Raw genomic sequence first — 19,905 nt, 5'->3', positions numbered from 1 at the left:
GATTTCGTTTTTATGGCAAACAGTTCTTAAGACACTGTCTTCACAACCATGATTCAGCACACAGACAGATGTCTTACATCCATCTACAATATTGCCGGGATATAACTGATAACATGCATCCAAATGTGTGACTGAGATTTTACAAGGTAACTAGGAAATATTTAGCTTAGTTTAAAAACTTAACTGAACGTGACTTGTCCCTTTCGTACTGTAGATTTTCAAACCTATTCATTTCCAACATTCAGACTGGTTGACACCTGATTGCAGTTTATTATCATAGCTCATATTCAGAAGAACAATATAGTGTTTGGTCCTGGGAACAATGCACACACACACTTAGTGTCAGCCCACGCAGTGTGAGCAGGTTGGTGTGTGTGTGTGTGTGTGTGTGTGTGTGTGTGCGTAGGTACTGACAGTATGGGCACTGCTTTCACCACAGCCTAGAACGGTGAGCAGAGAGCTGCACTCTGATAACCTTACCGCTGTGACCTTGCTAAATGGCTAAAATAAGATTGCTTGGGCAAACATTATGTCCGCCTGGTTTCACACCTTATGTAACTGCTGTAGCCGACAGGTCCAGTGTTAAATAGCACCAAGGTGTCATTATATTTGTGTTGACTGCAGCTGCAGCGAGGCTGTGCTTCGGTCAACTATCAAACTATATACACTAAGCAACATGGTTCTTGCAAGTTTTTGGTACCACTTTCCAATAGTTTTTTTCTAATCAATAATTTCATACAAACAATGGATCGAATGACTACATGTAAGGTAATGATGGATATCTCTGCAGACTCAGTTCTACGGAGCGTTTTGACTTTACGACCAGTAACATTGTTGTTTTTTGTTCAGTCTCACCGCTCTTGCCAACCTCGTTTTCATCAACTTAGTTTTTTTGGTCCGTAATGTTTTTAAAAAACATTTCTTGTTATATTTGTTAAAAAATTCTCATATTTGTTGAAATCACAACAGCAACCACTAAATCAAATGCTTTCACAAAAAATGTATTAATAAATATATATATTTTTTTGTGTGTATATATACGTATATAGATATACGTATATATATATATATATATATATATATATATATATATATATATATACTGTATATATATATACACACAGGGATATATATATTTATATATATATATATATATATATATATATATATATATATATATATATATATTAGTGCTGGGCAACGATTACAATTTTTAATCGCGATTAATCTCATTGTTATGCGCAAACTTCAATAATGAATTATAAAGTAGTGTATTGCGCACTTTTATTTTAAAAGTATTGCTACTTGAACAAACGTGCAATAACATTTGGTTTGCAAACACTTTACACAAATCAAGTTATTTTTAAGAGCAGTATTCCTTTACACAGTAGCAGTTATATTTCTTCACTATCTGTGCTAAGTGTGCTGACTTTATTTAAACGTTCCACTGCTGTGCAACATGAATAAAATGTTCTGCGTACGTTTCATCAAAATGTCTGTCTTCTGTTTTCATGACAGTCAGAGCATGTGAATGCAACTCCCACTGTTCATCAATATAATGCACCGTAACTCCGAGGTGATGATGGTTACCAAGCAATGTCCGGTAGTCTTCAGTGAAAGCAACAGCTGGTGCACGTTGTAACGCCGTCGCTTTTCATACAACTCGTGTATTCTTCTTGTGATGGTGCGTCTTGAGGGAGGCTCATACGTGCCGTCCATCGTTGTGATCCTAAGAACGTTCCTCAGACCGACATCTTCCACAATACTAGTCGGCCTGCAGTTTGTATCTATCCACTTCGCTGTGGCATTTGTTAGCTTGTCTTGCTTTTGTTTATCTATACTTCTTCCACACGCTGCATCAACATAGTCTGCTGAAGCCTCCCTCCACCGTTTGTTTGGGTGATTTGCTGGCATCAACGTTGTGTATTGCATTTTTTTTTAAACTGCGTTAATGCGCAATAAAATAATTGACGGCGTTAATTAATTAATGCGTTAACGCGATAAGTTGCCCAGCACTAATATATATAGATTGTATCTATATATATACTTTAAGACTTTCTTGCTAGATTTAGCGACTTATGGAGCTAATGTGGCTCAGTAATCAGTAGATTAAACTCTTTGAAATATTTAATCTCATTGAAATACATTTAGAGGGCTGTGTGGATTTTTGCGTTGTTTTCAGCAATTATCAACGTAATCGTATGAACCATAGTATAACTATTTAGTGTAGTAAAGGTAAGAATATACGTTTAAAAGGTATTCCCATTATACCCTGTAACTCTGATAGCTATAAATACTGCTACGAAGCTTAAGACTGTGGAGTGGAAAAAGAGAGTGTTATGTGTGGGAGAGTGTCGAGCCTGTAAAAACGGAGAAGAGAAACTGCAGTTTTTTTTGCTTGAGTAGAATTTAACCCTTTGGACAAAGCACAAAAGCTCCAGTAAGAAGAGAGACATGGGTGAACTGTTACCTGACGATGTTGGGGTGGGAGAGTTTCTGCAGCAGGCTGATCTCCCGTACAATGCTGTCTTGGTCCACGTCGTTTTTATAGATCTTCACCACTGTCACCTTGCGACTGGTGCTGTGAATCACCTGAAGTACATTGGTGTCCATTAAAGGCAGAGATAGTGGAAGCGGTAATAGCAGCAGTTGGGGCAGCAGAGATGGGGAGGTTAGTGGATATACAGCGGAGACGGTGAGACAACAGTAAGATTCTGAAAGTGTGTATAGGAAATCAAGAACCAATATGTTTTCTTTGTGAATGTAATTTAAAAATCGGTCCGAAATCTGAGAGCGAAAGTTGTTGTTCTCGATGTTATTCGATCGCATCTCTTGCCCATCCTGTGGCCTCTTTCTAGCTCATTTAATCATGGACAAAGCCTTAATGTATGAAAATCAGCTCTCCCTGTGGCACCACTCCAGCACCGGTGGTGTCACATTAGGAGTTATATAAGGTCTCATTTGAGGATGAGCATTGCGCCCCCACGGTCTCCAAAGCCATTGGGCCAATCACAGAATGGCAAGAATGTCCCAATTAGTGGCTGGAACAAAGCAAGCTTTGATGGCAGCTCATACGTAGGCCGGCAAAAAGGCAACACAGACAAGAGGACGGAGGGAATACCTTGTAGACTTTGGAGAAGAAGCCACTCCCGATCAGCTCGGCGGTGAAGTTCTCCCAGAACTCCAGCTTGCGGACAGCAGTGCGGAGCTTCTGCCAGCGGTCCACATGGTAGTACTTGTCCGAGGACTCACCGTACAGAGTGGGACTGGTGGGCTCCGGGGACACGTCCACATCACACATTCTGGAGATGTCCGCTGGCAAAGTAGCAACAAATAGACACAGGTTAGGCTGAAGATGCGAAAAGGGTTACATTTTGTAGCTGGATTTATTCAGTTATTCCATTTCTTATGGAAATTAAACCTGTGCCATTTTGGCTCCCTGGTTCGGTTTCTTTAGGCACATGTGAACACAGTAATAGAATTTGGACACTTGACAAAACAAGTGGGCTGATATCTAGAGATGATGGTCTTGAATGGCCTCCACTCGTACTCTGGAGCGGTTCGTTTGCAGCAAGAACGCAATCAATCAAAAACAACCAGGCCTATAAATATAATCAAATCAGGTTTACCTGATGCGCCATCTGAAAAACAATTGTCATGCAAGTTTGTGGCAGTATGCACACATCAAAGCCCATCTCCGGGGGCAAACTCTTGAGGAGGCATGTGTTCTAATAAAATGCAATAGGGCATCGTTTTCTAGTCTAGATGCTTGTTGGATATTTTGTTCATTTAATGAACACTGCTAAACTAATCACATAGAGGCAATGAAAACAATTACCAATACACACCGCTGGTGCTCCATAATGAAGAAGAAATGAGAGCAATGAGAGAACAGTTTGTTCTTGCATAGCATTTGTCCACAACTTTTTGAACCGCTCTTGAATGTTGCTGTGTGAACACAAACAAACCGAGCGGTAAAATGCAACACATAAGTCCATGAATCGGAACAAAGCAGACAAACTGCAGGTCCGGAAACACCGAGAGGCACAATCCTAAATGTTCAGTTCAGGGGGAAACCTCCGGTTATGCCGAGTGAAGCCGATGCGGAAGTGTCTTAAAACTTGCATTGTCTTTACTGACCAGCAGGGGGCGACTCCTCCAGTTGCAAAAAGAAGTCTGATTGTCTATGAGAAAATCTCCTTCTCTCTTGATTTATTACCTCAGTAACCATTGTAAACATGAGTTTATGTTCTCAATCTCTAGTTTCAAGTCTTCTTCAATACAACATGATGTTCATTTATTAAATTATGATCCATTTAGAGTCAAACAGACCATAAAGCAGATTATGCTTTAGGGCGGGCTTACTGTGATTGACAGGTCACTGTCGCTACCAGAGCCGTATACTCTGTTTCTACATCATTCTTCCGCATTTTAAATATGGTAACTTCCGTACATTGGTTGCAAAAAAACAACATGGCGACGGCCTTAATCCAAGTTGGCAAAATCGCCGAACTCGAGGCTTCATAACGGCAGTCCACAAACCGATGCATGATGTGACGATGACAGTGTCCACTCCTTTTACACAGTCTAGGGTTCAGAATTGAGCCATGTAGAATGATGCAAATGTATTGTTTTGGTTACTTTGAACAAATAGGGAGTCTCTTTCGCAGCTGACAATCACTGCTGGTGAAGCTTGTGAACTCCAAATCAAACTGATCAAATATGAATTTAGATTCAGATTGCATTGGCTTTTTGTACCTTAAATGTTTTTAGAAACATTTTTTAGTTACTGTTTAGCTGAAAAATGAGAAAGTTTGTGACCCGGCTGCCATGTTGAAAACCAAGCACCGGCCACCGACCTGAGCAAACTGTTCATGGTGAGGCACTGTATTTGGAACATGATGTTGATTTATTTATTTTTTTTAAGTAATCTTCCAATGCTTTGAGCACCAAAAAAAATTCTAATGCTCAGGGATTTTGGGCTAGTGACTTATTATTTGTCATTCAAACTATCGTTCCAACGTAGGAAAAGAAATACATGTTTGACTGTAGGCTTTACTTTTTAGAGAATCCTAAAATCACAGTGTAAAGTTGAATGGAAAATGGAATTAAAAAAATGGTGAGCCCTTCTGAAAAGCCTGTCATGACAGCAAACCATCCAAGACAAACCTCTTACCATGTACTCTTAAAACTATGTTATAGCTGCATGCTGGTATATATGAACTCACCGATATCTAAGATTATTTCATTGCACACTGCTGCTAAACTGATCACACCAACACAAAAAACTGTGTGACAGCCAAAAGGGCAATTTAACAGCATGAAAGCGACCCTGGATGAAAGAGGAGCTCACAAAAGGTCTAATTTCACTCTCCCACTTATTAACTGCATGGAGGAGGGAGAGTGCCTACACTTTACAGAGGGAAACAAAGACAATAATGAGCGACTTAAAATAGAGGCAGGACTGACGGATAACAAGGCTGGACACTGAACTCAGACATTGTCCAGAGCGGTCAAGAGAGCTGTTTGTCCTCAACAGAAGGTATCATCTCATCTCTGATGAGAGCTTACACAGAACACATATTGTGTGTATAGAACAGAAGAGACCGACATTCAAGTAAATGTGTCGTAAGAGATTGCATTCAATTATCTCTTTTTTTGCCACATTATTTTTCTTCATAACACAGTACATGTTGAAAAGATCGTGGTTTGGTTCAGGCTGGTTTCATCCAGTATTTGTAGCAATACCTACGAAAAATAATGCGCCGTAATTTGTAGATATCCCACAATTTCTTTTTCGCAGGTTATCTTTGTAATCTTGAATGAGGACATATAAAGGCCCCTAAGGCATGGATGGGTTGAACAAACAGCAATCTTTTAGCAAGGAGACCATGTGAAACAAGAAGTCAATGTTGATGTTTTTGTTACGTAACTTGCGTACTTCAGTGACAGCACTTCGTGGTTATTTTAACCCAAACGACAATCTGTTCCCTTAACCTAACTGAGTTTCAAGACAAGACGGAAGTTTATTTTGAAAAGACCGTATGCATGTAGTGAGTGGAAATTGACACGTGTTGCAGGCTTGTGTGGAAAATATGATTAATAACTTTTCGTAGGATATCATACAAACCGTTGATTGGTTGTATGTCTGTTACGTAAAATAAGTACGCAGAGTTAAGTAACAAAAGTAAGGTAAAATAAGAAACTGTTGACTTGCAACACGAACAGTGGTCTCCTTAGTGAAAGTCCTGTAATTGTTTGACCCAAACATCCACCCTGACCTCCTACCCGAAGCGGACTTTCTCACGTTTTATTCTACGTCAGTTCCTCTGACCGTCTAATATTGCCACAGGTGGGTTTACATTGGAGTTACTTGAAGGCCCGCTGTGTCTCATACATATGGTAAAGGTTGCCCCGTGCGTATTGTTGACAAGTTAGGAGTGAGAATGGTTTGTGCAGGGATTCCCCAAGTCTCCGTAGCATCTCATAAACTTCGGTTCACACAGGGAGACCGCTTCACTGCTCTCTATTCCCCAAAACAAGGGGTAGTCCTGACCTAATTCCAGCCACAGAGGACTGCTGTGACAACACTGAAGGTCAGAGTTTGTTTTGCCACGACAAGGACAAGGGCCTCTCTCACCGTTACAGTGACGACAGTGGAAAGCACACGCCGACACGCCAACACAATCGGCAGGGTTTTATGTCAATCAAGCCGGGGGGGAATCAGACCCGTCTATTCATTCTGCTCTTTTGTTCATTCGGCTTCAGACTAAACAATCGGCGCACTCTCAGCTCTAATGGTGTCGGAGAGAAATACTTACAGGTCAGCTCTGTCATCTAGCAGTCAATCTCTCTGTCTGCTTACTGCTGTCTCAATCCTTCATCCTTCTCTTTGTCAATAGTCTTTTAAAGCTGTAGTTCCTAAACTGTTTTCTATCACCACTTTGGAAGCTGAAATGTCATGCCCCCTAAACATGTGAAATGCATTCTCATCAGCCAGTAACAATATCTAATGAAGCTGAAACAAATGTCTAACATTGTATGCAAACAGTTAGCACAACCAGCAGAAGAGCAACATTAGCATTAATTGGAGTCGTGTCCCTGGCTACCAATATTCACTCGTCTTTGAGCTCTGTTTTTGGTCTCCACCTATTCCTAAGAAATATATCTGGCTCTTTAGCTGCTAAATGCTCAACTGTGGATATTAGCTATAGTTGTCTGTCTGCCGTTTGGGTAGGTAGTATGAAACCAGATGCATGCTGCATCTGAAAACAGTGCTGATGAGAGCGGTGAGACTGAGCCAAAACTAGAAGGCTGTAAAACCAAAACACACTAAAAACGCTTTGTAATTTGAAGCTCTCCCACAACATTTTTTTGTATGTTATCCACCTAATCATGAACTAGGATGTATAAAGACCGCTTAATCACAAACCATGCGGGCGGATGGGTCTGAAAAACAGCGATCTTTTAGCCAGGAGACCTCTGTATGTTCCCCTTGTGAAACGAGAAGTCAATGTTGATGTTTCTGTCACGTAACTTCTGGTTATTCTCACCCAAAAGGCGATCTATTCCTAAACCTAACAAAGTCGTTTTTTTTCCTGTGAAGACAGAAGTTTATTTTGAAAAGCTTGTAAGCATGAAACGAGCCAAAATTGACGTGTTGTGGGCTTTCGGAGAACAACGCACGAAAAATGAGGGGTAACTTTGGTAATATATCCTATCAACCGTTGTATGAGTTCTCCTACCTCTATTACAAATCAGATATATGTATCTCGCGTCTCATTATTGAATGACGCTTCCTGCAATAATGTCCCCATGTTGACAGAAGTTTTCACTGTTCAGTTTTACAAGTTCTGGAGTTTTTGTTGCCTTTCCCGTTTCATCCATTTCTCTAGTCCACATTCCTTTTCCCACTTTGTCTGCTTTTCTCTCGTTCCCTCTCTCTTTCCTCATCCACAGTTATCTCCATCCAAACCAGCACACAGGGACCATGATGAGCACAGGCTGTAGAAAAACATGGATATCCCATCTGTTATGTCATTCTGAGCATTCAGAACATTTTGACGCCTGCAGTTTGGGTTTACCACTTGTCATGAGCTTCTTTTAGACAACATAATAACAATCTGGCCGTACATATCAGCAGCTCCATACTGCCGGGATTTAAAGCGGTACGTACCATCAACAATGACTCATTTGGCTGCTGTGTTGACAGCTCTGACTCAGATTTCTCGCGTGTGAGCCAAGTCGTGATTCTTCAGCAGCTTTGTGTTCTTTTTCCTGACATGGGAAGGTTACACAAACAGCACGCAGGAAATACGTCCGTACCACGGTGAAGGGCCGTTATCACAACCCGCTGTGAGTTTGACCCGCTTCTGACCATACACACCGCCAACAGGATATCAGGCTTGGCCATCGCCACGCTGACGACCTGCCGGCAGACAAGGAATGCTGCTCATGAAGGTCTCGAAGTAAAAATCTTTTCGCACCAAAGCAGGATTTTTCCCCCCCAGAGTGCTACCTCTGTCAACAAGGATATGTGTGTCGTGTCTGTTTATACACTTAGACCAATGACTGTGTCACCTCCCAAAAATGATGCAAGTAACAGCAAGTCAATCGGCTTTTTTCTCCACCAAATTGGTACTAATGTACAATCTAACATTCATATGCTGTCACTCACAGAAGGATGGGTAATTTCCAGGAGCACAACATATTGCTAACAGGAAATGAATGCCAACAAAGTCTAGAAATTAAAATGTATCCAGACTCAGGGTGTGGGTTACAGCATCTCTCTGAGCCCCAGTGACTTCAAGCGTAAAGTATGTACGATGTGGGTAACTAGGCCACAGCGGAGCATTAATCTGCCTTTCACATCCCTCCAGTCACGTCATTTTTTTGGCTGCTTAAGTTGAGCACTTAAAATGGCCTGAGCCAACTCACGATAGCTGTTAATCGCTTTATGGATTTTCCAAAGCAAAATGACGCAGGCCCCGCAGCACTGCCTCCGTGTGCAAGGCTTCTGAGGGCAGAGAATGGCGGACGAGGGTCGGACTGGTCGACCACGCATAGCCTACAGTAACAATGAGTTACGCTACTGTTTCAGAACATGAGCAGCGTGTTTACACGTCAGGTCATGAAGGATTCAGTGCTCCTTTTCATACTAATATACTTTATAAGTTAGAACACTGTCCCACTGAAGGCAAACATACAAAACCTAAAGACAATGCATATTTAGCATTCCACACCGGGTTCTTGACTAAAATTAGGGGTCAACCAGCATTTTTACTATTATCAAAATCACTATTTAAAGAAATGTATGATAGTTGATAAAATTGATATTTGCCACAGCTGGGAAAAGAGGAACGTTCCGGTGAGTGTGTCAAATGTGAGGCAGCAGATATGGCTTTAGTTGCAATAAAGAATCACAGACCCATACGTTGAAGTTGCAAAAACAACCAGTGGTTCCACCGGTAACTTTCCGCTTTTAGTAAAAGTAGTTACTGAATGTAACTTCCGTTCTATGAGTACAAGAACTGTTTGGACAGGAAGAAGGAGAGAGATGCCGTCTGGACGTGAGCAAAACATGTGACCTGAAACCAGATTATCATGTCTTATTAGGTATATCAAATATAATGACCTGCCGATGTGCATTCAAACTGCATTGGACCCGTTCATAGTCACTCTGTTTGTCCTGTTAGTAGAGAGTCCAGTCTGCAGTGCAGTTCATACACTTCACTGACAAATCAGAGAACAACAACAATCGGCTTCATGATCAAAGAAGGTTTTTGTTATCACGTCTAAACGGCCATGACACTAAGATTTAAATTTTTTAATTGTATATTGGTTCCAAATATTGGTCTCCTTGATTATTATCAGTAACAGACATGAAAAAAAACATACTGGTCGAGGGGGGGCTGTCATGCACAGCCGACCAGGAAGGCAAGAGCAATGAAACAGTCCAACTTGAAGACAGTGATCGACTGACAGAAGAGCGTGACAAGGGAGACTCAGATGAAAAAGAGACCATGGTGCTATTCACTCTTGCAAGATAGGCCCATTTTACTCTATTGTAATTCTACTGTAGCCTATATTAATATTTGTTCTCTGTTTGAGCTGTTGTTTTTTCTGTTTGAATAAATTTCCCTCAAAAGAAAAGCTTAAGTTCTGATATCCTGCCTATATGGGGGGGGGGGGGGGGGGGGCTCTCTCTCTCTCTCTCTCTCTCTCTCTCTCTCTCTCTCTCTCTCTCTCTCTCTCTCTCTCTCTCTCTCACCTGACTTGTAATATTATAATACTCCTATTTTAGCTCTGCTATGGTCTCCACCTACTCTATTTTTCTACTCCTGAGAAGAATATCTGTCTCCTTAGCTGTTGTCAATGTTTCACTATGTTCCCACGCTAATCACTTTGCTATTTGCTGTGAATCAGGTACAGTAATATATAGTTGGTTTATCACTGAAAACAACTGGTGGATGAGAGCGGTGAGAATAAACCAAAACAATAAAGTTTTGGCCCCGAAAACCAAAATAATGAGAAGAAAGAAGTTAAAACAATGTGGGAATGAATCGCTGTGGGTTCGTCACTAGAGCAACTCTTTTCACATTAAACAAGTTGTTTCATCTATTGTTAATATAAAAATAGTAGTGCAGTGCAGCTTTGAAGATTAAAATCACAAGCTGGCATTATGCAGAACCTTTAGAAAGATATATTAATTTATATATAATATTATATATTATTAATTTATCTGGTTGAGATGGATTAACTGTTTTACAAATCTGTAAATAGTGCAATAATGCACTTTTCACCACTGCCAGTTTTCATACTTTTTACATTTGCCTAAGTGTGAGTTTATATGCTTCTCATGCATATTTCATAGACGTTTTGCAATGCATCATAAGCAACTAATAAAACATACAGTGTAACAAAACTTTCAGCAACGTACAGCATCATGATTTTGCGTCGCAGCAGCATTACTCTGTTTTCTGTCAAAGCACTCTCATCAGTGTGTCCTTCTGAGCCGTATTGACATGAGCTTGGAGGTGATGCAACAGCATCAACAGGCTACATATCAATGACACACAACAATACGTAGGTGGAGCTATTCGGCATGCTGCATCTTCATGCTGGACATCATCCAAAAATCTTACTGTGTTACTAATTTGGCTGACAGCTTTGAAAATAGCAATCCTCATCCCTTGAGCCTGTTGTGGTGTCCAACTCTGTGCATGAGGATCTATGGGTTCTTCTACTACAGATCAGTAACTATAAATCCATTCCCCACTAATGCAATATTGACCTGGTCTGGTAAACAGTATGCATAATAACTCTTGGTATGTTCTGTTTCTGATTATTAAGACTGAGTTTGTTGCCTTGGAACTCTTGTTATTTGATATTTTTGTGTGTGAACAAACATGCACTAAATTTGGCCATGATGGGGTATGCAGTATGGGATGGGTCAACGGATCCTCACACAACGGCTTGTATGATATCTTACGAAAAGTTACTCCTCATTTAAGTCCAGCAACACGTGTGAATTTATCATGCATACAAACTTTTCAAAATAAACTTCTATCTTCCCAGGAAACAACCCAGTTACGTTTAGGCAACACAACTGCTTGATTAGGTTTGATAAACGATTTTCGTTTGGGTTAAAATAACTACAGAAGTGCAATTACTAAAGTTAGCAAATTAAGTGACAAATAAATCAATGTTGACTTTTACATGGGGAACGAACATCAGTGTCTCTTGCTGTCTTCATACTTTGTAGTTGATGATTACGTGGATAACATACAAAGAATTTCGTGAGAAATCGATGAATTACGGCGCATTATTTTTCAAACCCAGCTCATAAGGAACCATGGTTTGCTGGAAGATTTGTGCAGCTCAGTTATGGATTTGTTTAATTATTACAGAAGACAACAGGCTGAATAGAAGGATATAACTTTGTGATAAACAATTAAAAAATGAATAGTTCAACATTTTGGGAAAATGTCCTTATTCATTTTCTTGCTGAAGGTTTTGTGAGAAGATTAATACCATACCATTTAATTGTATAGTTAAAAATGTGCTTACGTCAGCAATGTGTTAACCTTAAGGGTCTTTGTGTTAAGCTAAGCTAAGCTAACTGGCTGCTTGCAGTTTCTTCATATTTATAGTTTAGACATGTGAGTTCAGTGTGGAAAATGAGTCCCATTTGAAATGTTTTTAACCTAGAACATATATTTAAATGGTGCTTGATGTTCACACCAGTGAACCAGTTCATGAAAGCTATTTAACTGTTCCGCTCGCTTGGAGGTCTTTCCTTGGAACAATCGCTCGTCACTCAGGAACTGATACATTATACAACATTTCGTCTTCTGTGTCTTTCCGTTCCACTGCCCTCATTCACTATCTTCATTTGCCGTGCTTAAACTCAGGTTACGCTGTTTGGTTAGCCACACCAGGTAACTCACAATGTCTTGTTTTACTTTATGTCTCTTTATACTCCATTATACAACAAATTATCAAACCAAACAAATAGGATCAATTGGAGAATGAAGAGTGCACAATTTTTACTATATCGACTGGAAGTCATGAGCGTCATGAGGATGGAAACAGAAAGCTGTTATGTGGTCATGGCTGTAATGTGCTCTGCACTGGGGTACACCGCCTAATACCACGGTGAAGTGGTAATGTGGTTACTGTTGCCTCTCCAACCCCCAAGCTCCAAGGAAGGACTGTATGAAAAAGATTACATGGTGGAGGGTGGTGGGGGTTAAGGGATAGTAAAGAAAGAGGGTTATGTATTTTTATGGAAGATAGTCTTAATATTTAGGACAATCAGGGATGTGTTTTTTTCAACTTTTTACTCATCCCTAATTTCAGATATATTTAGAAAAAGATGTAATGATTACATCAATAATATATATTTTGTGTGCAATTTTGGAGTTCTCTAGCTCTAGAATATTTGCTTGGAGGTGCTGCTTGTGCCAATTCCACTAATGTAGGTTTAATAAACTGTTCTTTTAGCAGCTCTTGGTTTAGCAATAGTCTACGAGCTCTATGAGGACGATTTCATACCTAGTTATTTTATCAGCTTATTACTGTATATTAGGGTTTTGTTTGATTTTATGATGGCTTGATACATCAATGCTTGTTTTTCACTGCTCCTGTAATGTAGCCTTGAGTGCTTTGAAAGGCGCCTATAAATAAAGCATTTTTATCATTATTATTACAGTTCTTTGAGATAAATGCTAACGTCAGCGTTTATCAGGTATAGTCTTTACCATAATCACCATCTAATTATGGTGTAGCAGCATGCTAACATTTGCAAATTACTCCAATGTACAGCAGTACAAGTCATTAGTTGGGCGGGTATTTGGTCGTAAACAAAAGTCTTGGACAAACTAAAGATATGGTACCGTCCAACAACATATTTTCAGGTGCTTCCTACAGCTGTTAGATCACTAACCAGTGCCAATCACTAACTTAAAAAGCCCTCAATAATGTCTATGGGAGTTAAATGAATTGCTCATAAACTGAAATTGAATTAGTGAATAACTCAAAAGGCATTATTTCAAGACTGCCTCGAGTATTGCTTGACTGTACAAATATGTGTGAGATTCTTCGCTCTGTGTTTCTTCTGTGAAGAAAAACACCGTTTGAGAACAACATGTTGCTTGTAGAGAGGGGCGAGTGGGCTGGAAAACAGTGTTAGGGGTCATGCAAAACGTGGAAGCAGCACAATGTATCTCTGTCCCTTTTTCTACTGCCTACTCCCCCGACCACCACCACCACCACCAAACTCAGCCAGTGTTTGAGCCTCACTGTTTGTCAAGTTCATGCTATGTAGGAAAAATGTGGCTGTGCACCAAAAAGACAACCAACAAACATTCCTGAATGTATCACTTGAGGCATGTCAAAGTCAACATCCGATGGCAGGCAGCACAGTAGCTGTAATACTGGCGGTAGCTGACGCCAGGTATCAACCTGGGCCCACTACAGTTTGGGTTTGCGTGATGTAAGGAAAAAATCAAAAGGCAAAAAGTGAGCGGTGTTCTCATTTTTGCGTTCACTGACCCAGAACACAGAACACAGGACCCTTACAACCACCAGTGAAAAAGTCTGGCCTACTTCCAAAAAAATGCTGACCTATTAATTTAAAGCTACCGTATAAGTGTGTTTGATGACTAAATGAGAGGGCACTGCCCTATAGAGCATACTGTCGACCACCCCACTATTAAGGTTGGGGTGGTGTGTCTGGAGCTCATGTAAAACAAAGAACACAAACGGGTGCACAGTGAGACATCACAAAGACACTGGGATGTAAAGTTCAGAGGATCAGTCGATATGGTGAGATTATTCTCAGCGTGGCGAGCGCTTAAGTTTGAGAGGACGCCGCAATGGCGGTGACCCCTCCGTGGATCCTCCGCATCGGGCATCAAACGCAGGAGAAGAAGTGCGGAGAGGATTCGTTAGGGTTCCCTCTCTCCCCCTCCCTGCATCCATCAACTGCACAGACTCACACAACAACAGTCTACATATAAATTCAACTGCCTGTCCTTGGTGAGCAGCGGAGGCGGACGACACGCATTGCTCGCCAAGAACTGTTTTCAAAGGCCTGCTGCAAACGACACAGACGGAGCAAACATGAACACTGCAGCTGAGTAGCCTAGCTTCCAAGGCATGTAACAGCAGCATGAAGGTAAATAAGAAAGTCTGTAAATTATTGAGCTAGTGATCATTACAATGTCGTCAACAACAACCAAACAGAGATAAAAATATATTAAATCTCATGAATCAGTTTGATATAATTTAGTATTATATACTTTTAATATACTTTACAGACAAGCCTGAGGTTTTTTTCCATAATATATGCATACTCCAGAGTTGTTTTTGTGCTCAAGCGGCAAAAATTAATAATGTTTTGATTTATTATATTTACATGTGGTTCTCCTTATCTGTTTCTCAGATGCAGGTGTTTGCTTTGGCCTGGCATCAGCACAGCCTCACACCTCTTTGTGCTTCTGCTGCGGCTGTATTTCTACATCAAACATTTGGACAAAGTGCTTGCTGCACACGTTACGTTAGTCATACTGACTGCGTACCAGTACCCACAGTACCATGGTACTTAGTATGCCCCGAACAGATTTCCCAATACATAGTACGTCAAATGCAGTATGCCAAAAATTCCAAGATGTTCTACTACACCTGATCGCATTTTGCAGAATGCAAGCCAGCATGTTTGTCTGGCTAAGAGGGTAAAACTTCAAGGTATGTTATGTTATGTATGCAACAGTACATACTTTTTAAGGGCAGCTGCAGTATGTACTAAAGATAAATAGGAAACAATATGCGATTTGGAATGCAGCTTGAGTGTCAGGATCTCCCTAGTTTTCCCATCTGCCTGCTGATGCCTCACATCTTATTGCCTGTATCCTACATTGTTTCAGTTTGGCTGCTTATAAAAACATAATTCTGGGTTATTTACTCTGTTGGTATTGCATCCCACCACACAGCAGCTTTTTCAGGATTTTTCTGTTGTTTGCTAGCAGACGAAAGTGACAAGGAGGCACCTTCACACAATATTAAGCCAGTGGAGAACGAAGAATTGTGTTCCTTCTGTGTGGGCGGGACTTAATTGTGCTCCGTCGCTATGATAACATTATAAAATAAAACTTGACTTGATATGAAAGTGTCGATTTGCATATGGCGTGATATGAAATAAAAATACTACTTAAAAAAAGACCCCTTTGAATTAAAAAAAAAAATGTCTGTAATTACATAAAAATATCCAATAAAACTATTTTGAAAATGTATGATGACATAGCATTTCATAATAATCACTTTTTAAATAATGTATTCAACTATGTCACAAATTGTTGGTTCATTTACACCATTTATTCCTAAAATATTTGATTGATTTATTATTAAACACTCCGGGGTTCCATGTATCTACTGATGCAGAAATACATTCTCTGAACATTTATAAGAGGTAAAAAGGAAAGAGACCTATAGCCTGTGCAGGATGTGTTCGACATGGTGGGCAGGTAACAGAACACCTCTCTTTGAACGCGTTCGGAGAGGCAGGATGCTGAGTGAAGCTCTTTCTATTTCGGAACAATGCAGAGCTGCACACAATGACTGTACGGCAGATTCACCTGCTTAAAGCCACAATTCGTCAGAGGCACAACGGCACACAGGAGGTGAAGATTCAACACTAGCTGCTGCAACGGATGTGAGACACTGACATGCGGTGCACAGATCACAGGTCAAGATGGGCGACAGAGTTGTGTTTTCTTAGTTCAGTTTACTTCTGAGTGAGACTGCATATCACACGCAGATATAAGTCACCAAAAAAGCACTTTCTATGGTAATAACACAATCCTTTAAATGTATGCATTCAATATGAAGAACAGTTAAAAAAAGGAATTTGAATCTCTTAATACTTACTCCATTGATTTAATAAGCTATTCATATGCATCCTGTGGACGGTGGGACAAACGCAGAAGTCTCTGTGCAGAAACTGAGGAGGAACCACATACATGCGACAGGAGATGAGCAAAAGCACAGACACGTAACAACACGTACAGTTACATGGGCTGTCAGGCAAGCGACATTGAAAACTAACATGCAGAATGATTGGTAGACTTCAATTTCAGACATCAAACAAATAATTCTTTCAAATGAATCACGGGTTTCCTGGTGACGGACGACAGTGACACCTGGGAACATCAAATACGTTTCTGCGGTTTCTACTATCAAATTAAGTTAATGTCTTTAGATACACACAATACAAAGCTATAAACTGTTGCTGTTAAAAATACATACAACACAATAAAATAACCCTATAGCAGTGAGTGATTTTACTTCTCAGATAGTTTTTTTAGAGGGATAAAAAGTACTTTTACAGGAAAAAACAAAGTCAAAGAAATGTGACAAAGAGGGCCAAAATATAAGCTGTGGGCGCCTGTTGTACCCCCCCTCCCCCAACACATTCCCATAACCAATTTAGCAGTTTTCAGAAACCACCCGCATTCCTACGCTTGAATACCACCCAGCCCCATGTTTGCTATGTGTCAGTTAATTAAACACTAATTTGTCATTCATGGTATTTGGTCACTTTGATGCAGCACAACACGTTGTAATCACTCACTAACACTGACGATTTAACGAATGTATCAGTTTTGCATTGCAAAATTGTGTTTCTTATCAGCCAATGAATCTTAGTCATTATTCGCTTTTCTTTTTGGTCTCTACCAACTCCTTAGAATAATCATGCTGTTAATAAATGCTCCACTATGTTCAGCAGCTAATCGCTAACTTTGTTCGTCTGATGTTTGATGCTAGCCAGGTAGCACAGAGTGCATTTTTTACCTCCTGCCTCCTGGAAATTACCTTAATTCCATTGTCATTGTTGTTGTATAGGTTTATGTTCATATATATATATATATATACTTTTGGATATATATTTATATTGTAGATAGTCATTATATGTTTATACTTACATCTGTTCTACTTTTTTGTTGTCCTTGTTTTTATTTTTTATATGTTACGCATACACGGCCAATAAAGCTGATTCTGATTCCATTGATTAGAAAACCAAAACCACAAGCTAAAACGATAATAACAATTCTCTAAATCTTTAACATAACATGTTGTCATTTGACCCATTGTTGGTATAGTCAAAATATTGATTTGTGCAGCTTTCGGGAACTGCATCATGTAAGAGTATATACAGTGAAAAATGTAAGGTTTTAATACTAGATTTGGACAAAGAAAACTTTTACACAAACACACGACTTTCAACCAGGAGACCGCTATTCGTGTCCCATGTGAGACCTAAAGTCAGTGTTGACTTATTTTCATTTAATTCCGTAACTTAACCTGCCTAAACTTCACCAAGTAGACCTGGGCAAGTTTTGTTAATTTTTTGTTTTGTTTGGTTACAATTTACAACGTTACTCACACGTGTAAAACTGTTAACATCATCTGAAAAACGTCTGCTAATAAGAGAATGCAGTTTAGTTGTGTGGGAATGCTATTTTGCAGGAGACAGGGTTAACTTTTTCTGCTTTTCAGCAGCTGGTGAACCCTCACATTTATTCTGGGACCCCTTTGGGGGGTCCCAATCCCTACGTTTGGAACCACTGCATATTAAGTATGACCTAATTTTTGTACCTGGAGGTATTATTGTCATTTTACCATTCACCTTCTGGAGTAATGTTTTAGAAAAACACGTCATTTTAAAACTTTCTACCAACGAAGAAGAGAACAAGCAAATAATCTACTCACATAAACTCCCAGCGTGGTTTCCGCTGAAAAAACAAAAAACGTTTTAAAACGTGTAGCCTACACTGTGGCTGAACTACTCTGCATCGTATATCCGTCCTCTCTCGCGTGTTGACTCTGCAGGAAGTCCCCCGTCCCCCTTCTCCTCCGTTGCTTTCAACAGGGTCTTCGCAGCGACTCTTACAGGCGGCGCATTCCGTTTTCCTGCGGTGGTGGTGGTGAAACAAGCTCCGCTCATGCAAATGCACTTTCATGGGTTGTCTTAGGAACCGGACTCATCAGATGCTAACTCCACCCACGGGGGTAAAGAGAGAGAGAGAGAGAGAGAGAGAGAGAGAGAGAGAGAGAGAGAGAGAGAGAGAGAGAGAGAGCAACAGGCGGCCCGCAGAAGGAGAGCAGTGTTGATCGCTGATGATTTATGCTTTTTTATTAACATTTATTAACAGCTCTTAATAATACTCAGGTCGTTATTGCATGAGGCCTGATGATGAAGTCTCTTCTGGACGCAGTTTGTGCTGATCAGAAGTATGTGGGTGCAGCACAGAGATGTGGGGGGTGAAGAACAATGCGGAGCTCTAGACCAGAGCAGAAACTCCCACTCAGCCAGTGAATAGACTGGAACAGGAGGCACACACATAACAGATAAACACGGACACTGTATGCAGAGCGGAGGAGGCTCATTGAGGCTGTTCATCTTCGTGTTTACTTTAACAGCTGAGCGCGATGGAGCCGTTTATTTCAGGTGCAGCAGAGCTTCCCACGTGCCCTCATAAAGTACTTGTTTCATTTGAAGGATATCGCTAAGAGATAAATGATCCAGTATTTCTCAAAGGATAACCCCATCCAACCAGCATGGGTCCCTGCAGACTTTTGTAACAGACATACGAAGACAAAAACAAAATCTAAATTTCAGTTACATTTATTCCACCATTATTTTGACAGGGGGCCATACTGAGACCAAGGTATCTCTCTTATTTTGAAAGATAAATAAGATATTGAGTCGTTGAAGTCTTACTGTGGGGTTATTATGTGGTTGTTTCACCACATAAATAGAACACAGAATTAACATGAACAATAATGTTCATGTTAAATTGACATTACTGAGAACTTAATCACATTATGGTAAATAACATTGTAAGTACTAATGTGGATTCTACTTGGTTTAAAAGCTGCAATTTATATTAAAGAAAAATATAAATTTTTATTTTACGTTCCTAAAATAATAACAACCTGTTTCGTTTTTTTTCGGATGTCATTAATTACATAACTAATAATGTTTTGAGAGAAACAAGTAAACCTTTTGTTGTGATGGTCGTCTCTCACAGAAATCCTCGTGTTTTGCTGTAAATATGTTGGTAGGATGAGGGTGACGGTCACAAGCGGAGTGGAGGGATATCAACGTGAGGCTGACAGAGGTTAGATCTTCTGCTCCCTGTGATGGAGAACCACTGGTCTCTCTGCTGTACGGCCAACCAGGACAACAAAGTTCTTCCCCGCAGAGCCACTGGAGTATGTATTGTTGTGTGTTGTTGTGTGCTGTTGTGTATTGTTGTGTATTGTCGTGTATTGTTGTGTGTTGTTGTGTATTGTTGTGTGTTGTTGTGTATTGTTGTGTATTGTCGTGTGTTGTCGTGTGTT

At 40.2% G+C, this 19,905-nt stretch overlaps 1 protein-coding gene across 2 annotated transcripts in view; it reads right to left on the bottom strand.

Annotated features, from left to right (window-relative positions):
• zgc:162952 (PKc_LIMK_like_unk domain-containing protein) overlaps positions 1–18,528 on the bottom strand; it is a 29,118-nt gene extending 10,590 nt beyond the window's left edge. Inside the window, exons 1-4 of one of the 2 annotated variants that reach the window (XM_068703904.1) lie at positions 18,271–18,528; positions 16,429–16,501; positions 3,122–3,315; positions 2,471–2,592 (exon numbers count right to left, since the gene is read on the bottom strand). In XM_068703904.1, coding sequence (XP_068560005.1) covers positions 2,471–2,592; positions 3,122–3,315; positions 16,429–16,459 — 347 coding nt within the window. In that variant the 5' untranslated portion in view covers positions 16,460–16,501; positions 18,271–18,528. The remainder of the gene's footprint in view (positions 1–2,470; positions 2,593–3,121; positions 3,316–16,428; positions 16,502–18,270) is intronic. The other variant, XM_068703905.1, reaches the window with a different exon arrangement.
• Between the last annotated feature and the right edge of the window lie 1,377 nt (positions 18,529–19,905).

The sequence above is a fragment of the Cebidichthys violaceus genome, unplaced genomic scaffold, assembly GCF_023349555.1.
Source record: "Cebidichthys violaceus isolate CVI_PGR_0920_01 unplaced genomic scaffold, fCebVio1.0.p SCAF_9, whole genome shotgun sequence".
NCBI classification, from domain to species: domain Eukaryota; kingdom Metazoa; phylum Chordata; class Actinopteri; order Perciformes; family Stichaeidae; genus Cebidichthys; species Cebidichthys violaceus.
This window is presented reverse-complemented; position numbering and strand designations above follow the sequence as displayed.